At 43.3% G+C, this 19,367-nt stretch overlaps 1 protein-coding gene across 1 annotated transcript in view; it reads right to left on the reverse strand.

Moving 5' to 3' along the window:
- Positions 1–19,367, reverse strand: part of VWDE (von Willebrand factor D and EGF domains) — a gene marked incomplete at its 5' end in the record, with an annotated part of 228,776 nt that overhangs the window by 148,820 nt on the left and 60,589 nt on the right. Inside the window, one exon of the mRNA XM_081339263.1 lies at positions 8,983–9,119. Within this exon, the coding sequence (XP_081195389.1) occupies positions 8,983–9,119 (137 nt within the window). The remainder of the gene's footprint in view (positions 1–8,982; positions 9,120–19,367) is intronic.

Genomic DNA, 19,367 nt, shown 5'->3' on the forward strand with positions numbered 1-19,367 from the left:
CTCGCCAGTGTCTGCGCCCGTGCTCTTCGTCAAAAAGAAGTCGGGCGAGTTACGGCTTTGCTGTGACTACCGGAAACTCAATGCCACCACGGTGCGTAACCGCTACCCGCTGCCCCTCATCCCCGAGCTCTTGGACCGACTCCGGGAGGCTAAGATCTTCACGAAACTGGACCTGCGTGGAGCTTACAACCTCGTCAGGGTTCGGCCGGGTGATGAGTGGAAGACGGCGTTTGGTACTCGCTATGGACATTTCGAGTACACGGTGATGCCGTTTGGCCTGACCAATGCCCCCGCTGTGTTTCAGCATTTTATGAACGACATCTTTCGGGATCTGTTGGACCAGTTTGTTGTGATTTACCTGGACGACATCCTGATTTACTCCCCGTCGCGTGAAGTGCATCATCAGCATCTCCGTCAGGTCCTGCAGCGCCTCCGGAAACATCGGCTGTTTGCCAAGTTGGAGAAGTGCCAGTTCTACCAGGTGACCATTGATTTCTTGGGCCACCGCATTTCTCCTGAGGGCATCGCCATGGATCCAAGTAAAGTTGAGTCGTTGCAGAGTTGGCAACCCCCGCGTCGCGTGAAGGATGTTCAGCGACTTCTTGGATTTGCCAACTACTATCGGACATTCATCCCTGGCTTTGCTGCCTTGACAGCCCCCCTCACCCGGCTCCTGCAGAAGAAGACTCGGTTCCAGTGGAACGCCCCCGAACAACAGGCGTTCCAAGCTTTGAAGGACGCCTTCATGAAGGAGCCCATCTTGAAGCATCCTGACCCGCAACGGCCGTTTGTCGTGGAGGCGGACGCCTCCGACATTGCCATTGGGGCCGTGTTACTCCAGGCAGCGACGCCCAGCGGTACCCTTTTCCCTTGCGCGTATCACTCTCGGAAATTGAACCCCTCGGAGCGCAACTATACCATCTGGGAGAAGGAGCTGCTGGCCATCAAGGCAGCGTTCGAGGCTTGGAGGCATCATCTGGAGGGGGCGCGGCATCAGATCGAGGTCCGGACGGACCACAAGAATCTGGAAAGCCTGCAGACCGCTCGGAATTTGAACCAACGCCAGATCCGGTGGTCCCTCTTCTTTGCGAGGTTTGACTTCCGGGTGCGGTACATACCAAGCGGGCACAACCAGAGAGCGGATGCTCTGTCCAGGAAGCCCGAGTACACCCGAGTGGAAGACAAGCTTCCGCCCAGGACCGTGATCCCCGTCGAGTCTTTTGCTGCGGTGCGGGAGCCGGTGGATATACGGGCTCGGATCCGGGAGGCGCAGCAGCAGGAGGCGTGGGTGGCTCAGCGGAAGGAAGAGGTGGGGCCAGATTCGCCTTGGTCGGTCACGGATGGACTCCTGTATTATCGTGACCGGCTCTATGTTCCAGGAGGGCCACTCAGGGGACTCGTCCTCAGCCAGTGTCATGATAACCCGGCTGCGGGGCATTTTGGCCTGTTCAAGACTCTGAACCTGGTCTCCCGTACCTTCTGGTGGCCCCGAGTCCGACACGATGTCCAGTCTTATGTCACCTCCTGCGTCCCATGCAGGCAGGCCAAGTCAGCGACAGGGGCCCCGCCTGGTTTACTGCAGCCTTTGCCAACGCCCAAGAGACCCTGGGGGGCTGTGTCCATGGACTTTCTGACGGATCTACCCCCATCCTCCGGCTTCACGACAGTGTTTGTGGTGGTGGACATGTTGACCAAGATGGCGCACTTCATCCCCTGTCGCGGCTTACCGTCAGCTCGCGCCACTAGTCGCATGTTCATCCAACAGGTGTTCCGGCTGCACGGCCTTCCCGATAGAGTCGTCTCCGATAGGGGGGCCCAGTTTACAGCCCGCTTCTGGCAGGAGTTGATGCGGGCGTTGGACATTAAGGTTTGCCTCTCGTCCGCGCATCATCCTCAGACCGACGGGGGTACCGAGAAGGTCATCGGCATTTTAGAGCAGTATCTGCGCTGCTACGTTAACCTGCAGCAGGACAATTGGGTGGACTACTTGGCCATAGCCGAGTTTGCCTTTAACAACTCGCAGCACACCTCCACGCAGATGACACCGTTCTTGGCCAACGTGGGTTATCACCCCCGGTTTTTCCCCCTTTCTCCCGTGGACTCACCGGAGCCGGCAGCGAACGAATTCATGGCGGAGTTACAGGCAATCCATCGGTTGGTGCGACGGCAGCTGGAGAAGGCCAAGGCCGACTACAAGAGGTTCGCCGATCGGTCGAGAAGGGATACGCCTCCACTATCGGTGGGGGATCGGGTCTGGCTGTCCACCAGGAACCTGCCATCCACTCGGCCGGCGAGGAAGCTGGACCACCGTTACCTTGGACCGTTCCCAGTCGAGGCCGTCATCAACCCGGTCGCCTATCGTTTAACTCTGCCACGTTCCCTGCGCGTGCACCCCGTCTTCCATCGGTCCTTGCTGGTCCCCGAACGACCGGCCTGTCCACTTCGCCAGGCGGAACCTCCACCATCAGGAACTCGTGATGGAGACAGCACCCCCGAGTACGAGGTCGCCAGCATCAGGGATTCCCGCTGGCTGAAAGGTCGCTTCCAGTACCTGATCGAGTGGAAAGGGTACGGGCCGGAGGACTTCACATGGGAAGACGCGACCGCCGTTCATGCCCCTGCGTTGGTGACTGCTTTTCACGAACAGTTCCCATCCCGACCGCATCCGGATCGGCAGACCCGGGGGAAGGGCCCTGCGGTGCGGGATAGTGTTGTGACTCAGGGCCAGCCTGTGGGTCCGACAGCCGGCTCCGATGTATCGGAGGACTCAGATGTGGGGGAGGAGGGAAACGAACCGGCTGATGATGATGATTTGGAGGCTTTGCAGAGCCCTCAGCCGGGGACCTCTTCTCAGCTGTGTGAGCCCGAGAGTGCGGAGGATGATGACCCACAGCTGGCCCTGTTCAAGGACGCCCGACGCAGGAGGCAGACGAGCAGGGACAAACAAAGAAAGACTATGGGACTCCTCGGGAGGAGGCACAGGGAGACCACGCCCTGAGCTCTCTATAAAAGAAGTGTTTGGGGAGGGGCTGGTTGCTGAAAGCAACCTTTTCCGCTTGAGAAGACAAGCTCTTGTGTTTTTGTTAACTGCGTAATTAAATCTTGGCAGAAGCCTTTTAGCCTTGGACGCTTTCCAGACTCTTCTTTTGATTAGGGGTGCGAGAAGAGGGCTGGTTCAGAACAGCAGGCCCATTTTATTCCTTGTAAGGGATTGCCCTCAGCACGTCGATTAGCTTGGCTCTTCGTAACCCACATCTACCGTTTGCATGGGGTGCCGCGCCGTATCATTTCGGACTGGGGTGTGCAGTTCACAGCGCGCTTCTGGAAGGAATTTGTTCGGTTCATCGGATCAACACAGGGGCTCAGCACGGCATACCACCCAAGCACCAACGGCGCAGCAGAACGGGCCAATGCTGCTGTTGAGCGTTATCTACGTTGCTACATGTCGTACCAGCAAACCAACTGGGTGGACCTTCTGGCGTTTGCGGAAGTGGCGTATAATAATGCTGTTCATTGTAGTACGGGGTTTTCCCCCTTCAAGGTGGTGACGGGCAACGATTTTGTTCCCATCCCTGAGTGCAGCCCGGGGAACGGGGCCCGATGTCAGCCTCAGGAGTGGATGAGGCAGATCGAGGAGGCCTGGGGTGCAGCGAAAAAGGCACTGGAACGGGCTGCAGTAACGTATAAGGAGCAGGCCGATAAAAAACGAAAAACGTTCGCAATCCCAAAAACGGGGGATCTGGTCTACCTGTCCACCAAGTACCTACGTACCCATATCCCCTGTAAGAAGCTAGGGCCCAAATACATCGGGCCATTCCGGGTGGTACAGGTAATTAACCCCGTCACGGTACGACTACAATTGCCAAAGATCCTAGGCAAACTCCACCCAGTGTTCCACAGTAGTCTGTTAAAACCGGCCACCACAGCGTCAACAGCAGCAGGGGAGGGAGGGCCTGGGCCCACCCACGGCGAGCATTACGAGGTCCAGGAGGTCCTTGACTCCAGGGTCCGTAGGGGGGTTGTCCAGTACCTAATAAGGTGGAAGGGATACCCCTTAGAGGAGGCGACGTGGGTAGGGGAAGCTGATGTACATGCCCCTCAGCTGGTGCGGGTATTCCACCGGTTGCACCTCTTATGTCTTCCCCTTCAGGAGGGGCTCTGGTAGGAGGGGCGGCATGTCACGCCCCGCGGGCCCGACGCCCACTGGCACCGCGGGCTCGACACTTCCCAGCGCCTGGCCCGACGCCTACCACCTGCTCCGACGACCACCGCCCTGCCCGGGCTGCATCCGCTCTCCAACGGCTGCGCCGGCGACGGCGGCGTGCTAGCAGCTGTTCCAGCGTCTCAGCTGAAGCTCCGGAGGTGCGTGCGTGCGCTCTGCGGCCCGATCCCGCCCTGCTGGCTATGGTGGCCTCGCAGGGCCTTGGGCCCACCGCAGCTGAGCACCCGACGCCTGGGTCGCCGGCGGACCTGAAACAGCAGACCGGGCCTGCCACAGCTGAGCGCTCGACTCCTGGGCCGCCAGCGGGCTTGGAACAGCAGACCGGGCCCGACGCCGCTGTGCGCTCGACTCCTGGGCCAACGGCGGGGCTGACGCGGCCGTCCGGGCCTCGGGAGCTGCTAGAACAGAAGCGTGGAGGAGCTAGGTCAGGGGAGCGGAGCCCGGTCAGGGGCTCGCTGGCTTTGCGAAGGGGGGTAAGCAGCAGGGAGGGGCAACGCTGAAAGCGTCGGGGAAAGCGGTGGCGATTCTGGGGACGGGTGTGGGGGTGGTGTCTGGGGACGACGGGGCGAGTAGACGCGAGGGTGCTCACCTGGGGGGTGGAGGGTGCCGGGTGTTGGGACGCATTACAAAGGGAGGGGCTTGGGAGGAACGGGCATTAAGTAAGGGAGGGGCGGATGTGGCCGCGGTTGGGTGGGCCGTGGGCGTGTACATGCAATATGTATTGCCAGAGAATGCCACATGGGTGAACAGGGCTGCTAGTGCCACGCCAGTGTGCGTGGCCCTGTACGCGCACACATGCATGCACACCAATTTTGAAGCTGCTCTCCTTCTCTTTGGTCCTTGAGACTGGAAAGGTTGGAGATCTCGGCTCTAGAACTCGATTCAGAATACTGTACACTGTAAAACAAAAGTCTAAATAAGACATGGCCAAGATATGGACAACTGTTGCCAAATACAGGACAGTTGACAAATGGTCTGCTACATGTAATTATGGAAAGATATTTCTGACAACCACTTAGGGCTGAATTGTTTTAGTCAACTCTCAGCTCCTATTTATGGCAAGTTCCCCAATACCACTTCGGAGCAGAAGGGGGGAAAAATTGGTCTCAGATTATTTCAAATCTATGTTCTATGCAGAAAAATTAAAGGAACAAGTGATCACACTTAGCTTCCTCCTACGTTATGGGTTGGCTATAAAAGCCTTGCATCTGCAATTGATCTGCCACTGACGAAAGGGCTTGCAATCAAACAATAGCTCCTCCTATGTTCACAGCACCACCAACTGAACACCATCTGACTGAAAAGATGAAAGTCACTTTTACAGTGCTTCCATGACCTAATACTGTCTAGGTAGTCCAGTAAGATATCATCCTTAATTGTACAGGAGCTGCCTGCTGGATAATGAAAACTCTGACGGACTGTAGATATTGGTCATCCACTAAGGTAACTCAAGGAGTCTGAATCTCGTATCCCATTTGGAATTATGACTGAAAAAGAATCCAAATAATTTGGCTCATCCGAAAATGCCTAAAATTATGTTGCTACAAATTAAAACACTTTGATAATTGCTGAAATAGAAGCACTCACTCTTTTTTTAATTATTATTGCAACACAAAGAACATTGTACTCAGCAAGACATTTTTCTTACGTCCATGCTACCAGCCAGGTTGAATGACTGATAGTCTAAGTTCTTCTTTTAATATTGGTAGTTTTATGGCTGTTTTGGAATAGTTGGCTGTTTTGAAATAGATTCAAAAAATACCACCATAGCCTATTTCTATTAATAAGGCTGTGAAGAGAGTGATACTGGAAGGGCAAAATATCCAGCTTGTATAAATACAAATGCATAACACCTGTCAGAATTGTCTTTTCCGAGGATTGTGCTATTGTATGCCTAGGAAAAGACCCATGGGTTCCTAATAGATGCTATATGGATGCTCATCCCACCCCACCCCCAAATCATGGTTTGCTCTTGGAATCCAGATTTCTGCACATCCCTATCATTATACTACAGGGTGTGTTCCAGGACAAATTAGCAGAAAAATGGAAAGACTGTTAAACTAACTTTAGACATTATGTATGTGTACACTTTTGAGACCAAGAACAGAATTTCATTTTAAATGTCTGCCCACAGTAAACAAATGACCATAAAGGTTATCTATCTGTCTCTGTCTGTCCACCCACCCATCCGTCTATCTATCTATCTATCTATCTATCTATCTATCTATCTATCTATCTATCTATCTATCTATCTATCTATCTATCTATCTATCTATCTATCTATCATCTACCTATCTATCTATCGCCTTGAAAAGTGTTGGGAACTGCTGCAGGAATTGGCTGGGATAGTTTTAGGTTGGTAAACTGTACTGTAAGAACCCCTTGTCTTCTCTTTTGTTATAGCATTCACTCAATAATACTTTCAGAATGTTTAGCAACCTGTTCTTCAGAAACTAAAAATATAATATCAAATTTTCAACTATACAGTATATATATATAAACAGAGGTATAATTCTTATAGGTAAGATTGTTTTTCCAGGGTTTTCCTGTAACCATGGTTGGGGAATTGTCAGATATGCTGGATAACAGCTTCTTGATAAAATATTTTGAGAATATTTTTGTTACTAGACCCTTAAGGCTTGATTCCATTTGATAATATTTGAAAGAATGTTGTTATGGGGGAAATGTACTCTCTAGCACCATCTCCACAAAAGTTGCTGGTGTAACATTAATGTAACTCTAAGTGTTCAGACATTTCGATACGTGGGGATCCAGCCTTGCCCGATTGAAATGCATGAAAAAGGGCAATGATATTTATAGCTATCTGTATGCCAGTTAAATATTTTGTACTTTTGTTTGTAATTCAGGAGCATACATGCTAGTTTCCACGCATGCTTCATGAAATATTCTGAATCCTTCTAGCTTCATTGAGAAAGTTCCTGACAAAATTTATATAGTTTTGAAATTATATGACTGAAAAACTCTCTCATTCATGTACTTCTTAGCCATAGATTTCTTTTCACTCAGATAATACAAAGTGTTAGAAAACTTTGTATTATCTAAGGTGATGTATAGTAACATTAATAATCCTTCAATTCAGATGAAGACTACAGCTGTGTATCAAGAAACTTGGTTAGTTAGCTGTGACACTTAAAATTCAAGTGTCTTTGGAAATAATGCAGTCATGCATACAGTACAGATTCCAGATGCACAAAATTGAGAAGTAATAATAATGTGATTTCAGGCTTCAGTGAACTATAGTAAAGTGGGATAAAAGCCCACAGAAAAATGGGAGACACTGCATGGTTTTGATTTACTTATAAACTAATCTCTGAAGTGCTCTGGCACCAACTGTATAAAATGTGCATGTCAGAAAGAGAACTTTTTACTTTTGGAACCAATAATTTTAGCCAATCTCTATACATATCTATGCAGGAAGATAACCAATCAATAGAACGAGGAATGTAAAAGAAATCCATCACAGATTTCTTTTAGCTGTAATTGCCATAATCCACTAGAGCAGGGATGTCAAACTGTCAGCCCGTGGGCTGGTTGCATCATATGGAGGCCATGCCCACCACAGCTCTGGCAATGCAAAAAAAGTTGCAATACATCGCGACGTCACATGACGCGGCAAGTTTGATACCCGTGCACTAAATTTCACCATAGCACATCACCAGTAATTAATGGAGTTTGCTGCCAGGTGTTGTCACCTAGAAATCTTTGTTCTGCTTTACTTCCATTGTTTCAATCATAAAATGCAAGTGTTCTTGATTTTGTACAGTGTTTGGAAATAGGACTGGGCTAAAGGAAAATAACTGGCTCAAGGTCATTCAGCTTTCATTCCTAAGGCAGGCCTAGAACTCATAATCTTCTGGTTTCTAGCCTTGTGCCAAGTTTAGACCAAACTGGCTCTCTTGCTCTCTAATATGTGGCTTTACTTTCAAAAACATGTGATAGACATATTTATCCCAAAATAAAATAACTCTGGATTTAAGATTATTCCCAGCCCCAGCACCCAAAGAAAAAATAGCTAAAAAATTTATGAACATTTAAAAAATTCTTTCTATTGCTTAATTTTCATACTGTATCCATCTAAGACTAACCTTGGATATAGATTCTCAGTCCCAACAATCAAAGCAGGATCAAAATATATCATCTATGAATTAATAATTGTAAGTAAAAGTGAATTGATTGATAATAAGGTAGTCCATTTATCGAATTCCGAATGTATATCAAGATACATACATACACATCTTTCCCTCTTTCCTAAACAGAAACTGGGAAAAGAAAGGGAAGGCTGGAAATGGAGAAGAAAGAAAATACAACTCACTTGGAAAGGGAAGAGAAAGAGAAAAAGGAAGCCAACCTGAATAGAGATGAGAATGGAATAAGTAACTTGAAAGAAAGTCCTGATTAAAAATTAATCCCCCTTCCAAAAAAAGACTAAATTCATCAGTATCTCCCAAATAATTAATAACCACCAGCTAATCCTGAAAGACATATACTGTATGTTGATGCCTGCACACATTCATCTTCTTCCAAGAAAAAAATAAGACTCTACATTCTTACATCTGCCACTCAAAAGTATTTATTTGGAAGAAAACAATCTTTCTATTTGATTACCATTCAATTACCTAGCTAAATTTTCTTGAAACTGAATATTTTATCAGTCTCTCCTTCTCACAGAGTTTATTGAATGCAAGAAGCTTTCTGATAAATATTTCATTCTTTTCATGGTCTCGTATTAAACTACTTACAGTCAGTCTGGTGACTTCACAGTGAAGATCAGGAGAGTCATTAAACCCAACTCCATACACTTGGATGTTGTTACAGTTGGAAAATCTTACATCGCAGAAGCCACCATTGAGTAGACTGGTAATCTCCACAGAATGCTCTAGTATTGAAATAAAGATGTGATAATCAACTAATTATTTGTTTGTATTTAGTTATTTGCTATATTTACTGCACTATTTGATCAGTTTTCTGTTTGGTCACAATTCAAATCAAGTAACAAATAAAAACAGAGGCAGAGGAAACAATACTATGGTGTCCCAAATATTAACTATCTAAAACCTGAATGGCTGCTCAAAATTAATTATTATAGCTAACTTGTGAAAAGATAAAAGGAAGGGTAAACCATTAAGGAAAAGTATTACAAAGCATGGAGACCACTCAAGAGAAGAACTGTTTTGGGGTCCATACATTTTAGTATTCATGCAAGGATAGGATTTCTAGCAACTGCTCTTCACATGAGAAGATAAACCAGGTAGCTTTCATCTAGGGAAGAAGGCTTCTAAGGTATTATAGCTTTCAATTTCAACCAGGATTTTGAAATGGACCCAGAAGCTTATTAATAACCATTGCAATGATCAAATGATAGGAAAACATTTAAATAGTGATTCTATTAGTAACCTATCCACTGCATTTTGTAGCAATTGAAGCTTCCAAATCACATTCCAAGGCAGTCCCAAGTAGAGTGTGTCACAGAACTTTAGTCATGGGATGAAATATGCTCGAGTCACTATTGCCAAAGATACCCTAATCCAAGTATATTTGCAACTAGCACACCAATGTCAGCCGAGCAAAGACTCTTCTGGTCACCACTTCCATTATTGTTTAGCAAGAGCCACAAATGCATCAAGATCCTCTAGTAGTTGCAAATCAGCTCCTTTAAGAAAGTGATTCTACCTAGAGTTAACATTTGTGTACAAGTATAGTAGATTTAAGCTTTTACTTTATATATAAAAACTTTTATGTACAAACTTTACTTGTGTGTCCTTGTTGTCTAAAATACTAGCTTTTGGCTTCCTATGTCAAAAAATTAAATTAAATTAACAATTTCCAAGAAAAGGCAATAGGAAAAACAGACATTGAAAACACAGATTGGCATTGTTCTTACATTTTATGTGGCAACTAAAGCAGTGCTGGGATTCAAATACCTGAACATCAGATTCTCTGCATGGATGCAGGCCTGGTCCTCTGAGGCCTAGAATGGACTTCCGGAAGTGACATCCATGCACTTCCTGTGGGCTGTTCTAGGCCTGGGAGGCCTCCACCAGGCCTAGAACAGACTTCTGGAAGTGACATCAATGCACTTCCGGTGGGCTGTTCTAGGCCTGGAAGGCCTCTACCAGGGATCTTGGGAGACTCCTCCAGGCCTCCGAGGCCTAGAACAGACTTCCAGAAGCAGCATGGGTTCAGCCGTTTCTCTGAACTCAACAAAATTTAGCTACCGGTTCTACTGAACCAGTGTGAACCGGCTGAATCCCACCACTGAACTGAAGCCATCTGCTGAGGAAAGTGTTTCTCATTACAGTGTGTGTTGTTAAATTAATAAGATTATCTCATTCAAGGCTGATTAGAGACCAATGAAAATACATTTTATATTTGATCTAGTCAATGGTCTTGCCAAGACAGTGATTCCATAAGTATACATAAATGTGGAATAATGTGTCTAAATACTAGACTATATTTATATTTCTGGAAATATTCTTTGATAGTTACTTCATGAACTATCCACTTTAACTTTATGGAGTTCCTTGCAAATTATCACATTAGCAAAATCTGTGAGAATTCTGCCAAGAAACATCATTCTGCTCAGTGTGCAAAATTGTATTATTCTGATGTCTCATCAGTCTGTAGCAAATAAGCATGGCATAAGAGCCAGAATGGTCTAGTGCAGGGGTAGGCAACCTCGGCTCTTTTATGACTCATGGACTTCAACTCCCAGAATTCCTGAGTCAGCATAGCTGGAAGTTGAAGTCCATGAGTCATAAAAGAGCCGAGGTTGCCTACCCCTGGTCTAGTGGTTAAGCCACCAGACTAGAAGGTAGGAAACTATGATTTCTAGTCCTGCCTTATGCAGAAAACCAGCTGGGTGACTTTGGGTGAGCCACTCTCTCTCAGCCCAACCCACCTCACAGGTTTGTTGTGGGGAAAATAGGAGGGAGGAGTATTAGGTATGTTCTCCACCATCTATCTGTAGCATATGAGGTCCAGCTGTATAGTTTTCAAATTACTACAAAAATGTCTTATAAAATGGACAATGCCACATGAAAATGTTAACCAAGCACAGGTCAAAAACAACATAAAACATGTAAAACTCCTTGATCTTTTTTTTTTCCTTATAAGAATTGTACAGCTCTTAAGCTGTATTTCTATACCACTTGTTCTGCAAATCACCCCAAGTACTTTCTATGGAAAAGATTCTAACTTCAGTCACAAGAATTATCCTAAAGAGCAAGGCAAGTTCTTTTTCTGATATCTTAAAAATCTGCTGCTTATAAAATTGTATAGACAATATTGGCTATACAAGCAGATGGCTTTAGTTTTATATAGTGTACTTTTGTAACCAATATCCATATCCAGCTACTGTAAGTAATTATTAAAGCAGCTATTATACTTTTATGCCCACCACATAAGTAGGAACAAAGCTCCCACATTTATCATTAGTGTGATCTATCACTGGGAATTTAGGGGATCTAATGCAAATTTCTAATTGTGTGAGGATAGGTTCCTTGCCATCAGATATATTTTGCAGACCTGAAGGGTAAAAGATCTTTTGCATTTTCGTTGTTATAGCTAAGTCTTGCAGTATTTTGTTTGTATATAGTCATTTGTATTTTCCTTCTTTATCTCTTCCATCTCTAAATCCATTTCCTCTGTTTTGACTTCTGATTTCTGGATTATTTGTTCATACTTTGTGGTTGTTATCTAGGAGCTTTCTAGTTGTCGATTTAATTTGGAGATTTGCTCATTTATATTGTCTAAAATGTTTTTAGTATCATTATGATTTCTTTTTATGTCCTCTTTGCATTCAACAATTGTCTGGTGAATTAGTTGTAGCATAGAATATATTTCTTTCTGAAAAGTGTTTGTTTTTTCTTGAGGCATCATTGCTAGAGATTAATTTTCTGGTCTTTAAATGTAACCTTTATAATCCAATAGATTCCAAAGTATAGGTTCAGCTCTGAAAGCAATATTTTATAGTAATCCCTTGTCTCAAGTATCTCAAAAATTGCCAATCAGGCAAGGTTGTAATCCACAATGTTCAAAATATTCAAATGTTCAACCTCTCTGAAAACAGCTCAAAAGTCTCTCCCAGTCTGGCATAGTCCAAGATCATTTTTTTTCTCTCCCCCCAGCTCTTGAAGTTAAAAATCCAAGCTCAGTAAGTATTTATAATGCAAGAAGGTCAGTATGATAAATATGCCAAAATATTTTCCTTTATTGCCAGTTGTTCTCCCAAGGTAGGAATCGCCAAGCAAAGCAAATTATGGTGCTATGCACAAATCCACCACTAGATGTCACTCAAAGTCCATTTTCCACTTTTAAAACAAAGGATTGATTTCTTATATTTCACCTCAATGTTTTTTTCCAAAGAGAAAACTTTAACAGTTATCTCAGTTTTCAAATTTATTGAAACTGTATCTTTATATTACTTCCACTTCAATATTGTATGTTTCTGTCCCCCATAAAATTAAAACACTGCTTCCTTTTACATTCGGAGGTTTTTAGCTACTTGGGAGCCTTTCCCAGGAAATTCAGTTGTAAAATAGTAAAGAAAGGATCAATATTCTCACCCACTTCCAAACATGTTGTTTACGATGTCTTAAATAGTGCTTTTTTTCTCCTTCGGTAATCAGTAACTAATTGGCCGGCCACAGGAATGTAGCTGGTCTTTCCCTTGCCAGTTTAGAGGGCTGCCATCTATCTGTGATCAACAAGGCACCCGTCCTCTTCATCACCTCTTTAGGGTGATTTTAGGCCCTTTTCAGGGCCCCCAACAAGGCAAAATTGGGTGCGGAAGGCAGAGCCCTGCCTTCCTGTGTCCCATTATGCCGCAACGCAAACCGGAAGTCCACTTGTGAGGATGGCTTAAAATGTTGAATATATGGGGTGTAATTTGTTTCATTGAATAATAACAATAAATATGGATTTGCAAGCACTGAATTAGGGTATGAAATAGTCTATTGATTCATAACAGCTTGCTGCACTCATAAAATTACTAATGTATGAGATATTTAACTGATCATGAATTGCTTTGTTCCAGAACATTATTTTATTCTATCAGAAAACATTCAAATTACTACAATAACATTGCTTTGAACTAACACTGATTCTTTTTCCTTTCCTTTTCTAAGAAGCAAAGAAATTGATATTGGAAGCAAGCATGGGGGAATGCCCAAATTTCCTTCCCCAGACTGTAAAATCAGCCTGTAATTTGCTGCTACGTTTGGAGTCATTTTGCGTTTTTAGTTATTTCTTTATCGTCTGAAACTGCCCATCGTCCTCACACAGGAATTCTGTGATTATGAAACAACTTGGCTGTTGCAAGCAGACAAGATCATACTACATACTGATTTGAGCCAAAGCATAAATGTGTCTAAGGCAGACATGTGTGTTTGTGTGTGTGTGTGTGTTTGTGTTTGTGTGTGTGTGTATGTGTGGCTTGGCACAGAGAGAAACAGATTATTTAGGGCCAAAAGATCCAAATATCAAACTATAAATATAATTAAGTTTTTAAACATTTTAAATCCTTGATATGTATTAAAGACTTTATAGCCATATTTAAAAATAGAGCTGCTACTGCTGCAATTTTAGGATTTTTATCTGCAAGTCAAATTTTAACATGTTCAGAAATATCTCTTCCTAGTTCTTGATTTTGAATTAGGTCAGATAATGCCCTGCCAAAAAATGCTTGTAAAACTCACAGTACAATGAAGTGTGACCCACTGTTTCAAGGTTAATACCATTGCAGGAAAAAAGGTTTGAGAGATGGAGTCTATGAAGCTATAGCAGGATCTATGAAAGGCTGCTTTAAGGAGTTCCCAGCAGGTGCTATCAGCATCCCTAGGCTGTCTCCAAAACGTTTCCCCCCTTTAGATCTGAAGAGCTACACAGTCCTATTGTTTTTATGCTTCAAAAGTGACTCACAAAACAGCCTAAAATCACACTACTGAAATTGTGGCCAGTTTGCTGGTGAATTTTGGTAGTATGATTTCAAGCTGCTTTTCAAGTTTGGAGATGATTTAAGAGAGCTGTGGGTGCAGTTTGTTTCTCAGCGGGCTTCAGCTTCCATTTGCAGCTTTTAAAAAGCAAACAAAACTCAAGGATTCCAGCAATGGCACCTCATCATTGGTGCAACTTCTTTGTCCTTCCTGTGGTGGGAATGGTGGCCCCTGACTTAAGGGAAGCTGGCTTTGCCTATTAAAAGAATAATAAAATCCAAAAATGTGGTGGATTCAAACAAACAGACAAACAAGTGGTTTGCTTTACTGCTGGAAAATATTTCTGTCACCCCCCCACTTTACTTTTAATCAGGGTTTTGATAAATGAAACTGAAAGATTAACTGTGCCATTTTCTGCTTATTAACCCTCGTCAGTAATTTCAATACTTGTATAATGCACAATATTGCTAAGAAAGCAAGATGGGCAGGTTTGATAAATGATAGGTAATACTAAAAAGCTTAATTGTGCTTTTCATGAACCTTGCCCATTGTTCTCTTCCAATTGTCCAAGGTTTTTTTTAAAAAAAAATTGGAAATCACAGTCTCGGAGGTCCCACAGAACTACTACAGCATATTTCAAGAAATAACTATGATTACTGAGATTCTGTTCCTATCAAATACTAATTCACTGATTTGTTTGAACTTTTAATTCAGAGTTTATGTAGCAAATTTCCACATGTGTAGAGAGTTCTAAGGGTTGAAATCTATACGTTAGGTTGAGAAACACTGTTTTAATCTGAAGTTGCAAGCTATAATATTGCAGTATCCCTGGGACAATTCCTGTTTTGTTCTCAAAAGATCCAGTATATTTATGAGTAAAATTCTGGTGTTCAGAACAATGGTCTAAGACTTTACTCGAGGTCTAAAATATAGTGCCATGAAAGCTTGTTAAAAATGATATCGCCCAATTTCTAAATTCCTACTACTACTGCCTTTCTTTCTTTCTTAAATTCCTTTGAGATGCTAACTTTTTCTTCTAGGGCATTGAAATATTTTGAGAAACAATGGGATGATTAAAAAAATGCCAGTGCCTTTGCCTGGTAAGAGAGCACAGAAAAAAACAGAAAGTTCATTTTTGAGGAGAGTTATGTGCGAAAGAACAAAGGGGAACAGAGGGGTAAAAATGGTGGTAAAGGGCCTAGGAAAGAATTTATAGGATCCCAAACAGTGGTGGGATTCAGCCAGTTTGCACCACTTTGGCAGAACCGGTAGCTAATTTTTTCTTGCCCAGGCCCAGGATGGACTTCCAGAACTGGCATCTACACAGAGAACTGGTTGTTCACATATTAGAATCCCACCACTGGTCCCAAAGACTAAACAATTCTGACAGACCACTGGCTAGATCAGACATGTCAAACTTGTGATGTCGCGTGATGTCGCGTGACGTATCAGAACTTTTTTCTCATTGCCAGCAATGGGGTAGGTATGGTTTCATTGTGACGTGTTCAGCCCATGGGCTGGCAGTTTGACACCTCTGGGCTAGATAAAACACTCCTCCCAATCATTAATAAAAAGGATTTTTTTCAAGTTAAAAGGAAACAATGTTCCCCACATTCTAATCCTTATGTCTCCCACACTCACAAACCCTAATTTGCCCTGGAGACTTGTAGGAAAGATGGGACATGCTTGGATTCAATTCTGTCTTCCTCAGTCTGGTGTCCTCCAAACATTGTTGCTGCAAATCCAGGATTCCAAATCAGTAGACTGATTTAGGATTCTCTATATGGGTTGAAAACAAATTTGATCCCATTTGTACAACACTTTGTTCTGTTCTGTTTTCTTTTAAAAAAGAAAACTTTGCTAAGTTGCTAAGAAAACTACATGGACATGTCCCTAGTTTCCAGGTGTTTGACTTGAAGAAGGAGGCTTTACATTTAAAATTCAGTAGTCAGCAAATAACAAATTTAAATAAATTATGCTTGTTGTGGTCTTTGTGGCTTTGGTAAAATAGCATACAAGTGCAGAGGAAATGATTAACAAAAGCTATCAAATATATATTTTCATGTGTTTATTCAGTATGACATAAAACCTAAGTGGTAATTCTCAACATTTCAATTGTCTGAAAGCTAGTTTTGGAGCAACCCAAAGACCAGATCCCCTGAAATAATAGGAACGAACTGAGCATACTCCACTGAGCACTACAAAGTGAAATTGGAGCCTAGTGAATTTCTGTCATTCCTTGTCAAAACTGATAAAGAGAAGTAACCAATACTTGCATCTGCTGAATGCTAAAAAATTAGCGCAGATGATGTTTGCTCTATCCATATGTTCTAAAAACAGGCATATTATGTTTTGTTGAAATTTGTCACTGCTTTTTTGGACTTTCTACAAATATTTCTAACAAATTAGCGAAATGCACTTATTCCATTTGTGGACTGCAGAAGTGGAGTCCTATAATTACGAACACTATTTAATAGTTCTAGGAACTGTCTCCTGTATCCATTAAAGCTGAGCAGGATCAGCAATATCATGTGATGGTCAATTATATAATGAATCCTCTTGCAGTGGGACCTGCCTGAAACTTGCCCGTGAGTTGAACCTGAATACACCAAATTCACATAGTTATTGTGCTCAGTCCCATGCACATTACAATTTATCTTGAAATACTATTGAAACAAATAAGAATGAACAATTTGGGTGGGCTATGTTTCCCAAAATGTTCTAAAATGTGCAGTCTATCATATTTACAGTTGAGGAGTTTGATAAGACATACATTTCCTTACATTTCTTATCAATTACTTCCAACCTACCCTTTTCCAGAAAGTCTACAGCAGGGCTTTTCAACCAGTGGTACGGGTACCACCTGTGGTACATTGGCACCTGGCAGGTGGTATGTGACCATCCTAGAGAACTGGTAACAGGGGAGGGGAATGAGCTGAACTAGTGGCAGTACCACACAAGCCTGAGCGAGAGATGGCTGGAGCTGCAGGGCTGTCAGGGCTCAGCGGAAGCGCCAGGCTCCAGCTGGAGCTTGGTGCTGATCCTGGCACGTCTGCTGAGCCCAGAATAAGCACCGATCAGCTGGAATGTTGCAGCATCCCCAGGGTCTTGTGATTTACATTCAGATGCTTGGCAACTGATTCATATTTATGATGGTCACAGTGCCCCAGGGTCATGTGAAGTGACCAAAACCTGCTGCAGATGGGGGAAATAAAAAGCAAACATCCCCCATCCCACCCCTGCTGCCAATCCTCAACAGAAATGCTCACAACAATGAAAACCTTGGACAGGAGGAAGAGCGTCACCGGGCGGGCAGCCAGGTGTCTTGCTCGGCTGTGGCTTGGGGGGCTCTTGTTCAGTGCCACTGTAACTTCGAATAGTCACTAAGTGAACTGTTGTAAATCAAGGACTACCTGTACTTCATCACTTTTTTCCTTTTTTTTTGGTCATCAAGTTTTTGACACCTTGCTAGGCGACTGGTGGTACTCGGATGTTGCCATATCCTAAAAGTGGTACAATGGGTGAAAAGGTTGAAAAGCCCCAGTCTACAGGTTATACTATTTTAAAATGTTTCTTTCCCCTAAACTAAGAATACACCATAAGAAATTAAGGGAATAGGAAACAAGATTCTAAGAGACTAAGTAGGCACACAGTGGGAAATACACATCAAAAGAAATGTTTTAATACCAGTTGCTTGCCCATTATAGTCATGGCTAAAATTCCCAAGTCACTTAAGAGCTGAACAATTAATGAAGTTCTCAAAGTAATTAAAATCTTGTCAGTTACAGGCAGCAGCTGTTTGCAAGCTAATTAAGGTCTCAAAGCTGAGCTTGTTAACTTGTGGTTAGCTTCTTTTGGGGAAACACTGGACTTTGGAGGAAAAAAAGCTCAGGAAGAGGTTCCTTGTTTAAGTAATCACTCCACTTGGGGGGTGGGGAAGCAGGTCATGCACAAAACAACAGGTACTAGCTGACTGAAATGGTGATGAACTAACTGAGCAGGAAATGCTGCAAAAGTCATAAATATTGACATTTATGACTTTTGGTTGCCTTACCACTATTTGCTAGTGCAGGTTCTTCTCTTTTCTTCCTCAAAAACTTCTGAACTTTTCATCTAATTTCACAACTGAGAGATATGAATCAGCAAGGAGAGATACTAAGCTTTTGCCTAGGCATAATTTTCCAGGCTGCCCTTGATTATTGCTGTTTGTTTTTCAAAGTTCCTCTTCTGGCTCACATTTGCTTTATCAAATTTGTTAATATTTGTTAATAGTCTATGCTCCTAAACTGCAGAGGCAGTACTCGGAAAATTCCAGAGTTGTAGAATTGTGATAAAGGAAAAAAGTAATAGCAAACTACTTCCATATTCTAATCAAGTAAATGTCATGGGACACGTTCAATAACTCATTGGGTGTTGAATTCAACTCAAGGGAGTCTTTACTTTTTACTCACAAATTAAATCAAAAGGGAAAGTCGTTATCTCAGTTTAGTTTAAGTTCAAGAAAAATAAAGCTTCTTATTTGAGGTGCCGTACAGGCAGAAAACATCTGTCAGATCTAGACAAATGATCAGTTTCAAGGACATTGGGGATATGATAGAGGTTATATTGCACTCAGGCAGACCTTTAAATGCTGGAACTTGCAGCTCCAAGCACACTGCCCAGCTTTGGTTGTAGGAGCTGGACTACATAGTAGCAAGACCACTGTGTCCAAGGCCATTCTTTTCATTGGCATGCTTGTGAACTGAATTAATAGGTTCTCTGCTCAGCTCTCTGACTAAATCTACTTTGGTGAGTTGTCTATTGATGCATCATACTCCTTTTCTTTCTACCATGATTATTTATATGCCATGGACATAACAGTCTCTCTCTCTCTCTCTCTCTCTCTCTCTCTCTCTCTCTCTCTCTCTCTCTCTCTCTCTCTCTCTCTCTCTCTCTCTCTCAAAAAAGCTTTTGATTCAAGTTTATGCACTTGCTTCTCTTTTTCACCCATTAACCTCACCCATAGACAGCACTTTAATTTCACTTCGACTTCACAGGTTGTTATATGCTATCACTGGATTAACATCTCCAGTATGTTCTCCTTCATTTAACATCACTGTGGTAGTCAAGTGAATATATTATCTACTACTTTTTCTTAATATTAAAATAACTTAGTCTGAGGCACAAATCACAGACTATAACTGCAACTCTTG

This window comes from Vipera berus (genome assembly GCF_964194415.1).
Source record: "Vipera berus genome assembly, chromosome: 1".
Classification (NCBI taxonomy): domain Eukaryota; kingdom Metazoa; phylum Chordata; class Lepidosauria; order Squamata; family Viperidae; genus Vipera; species Vipera berus.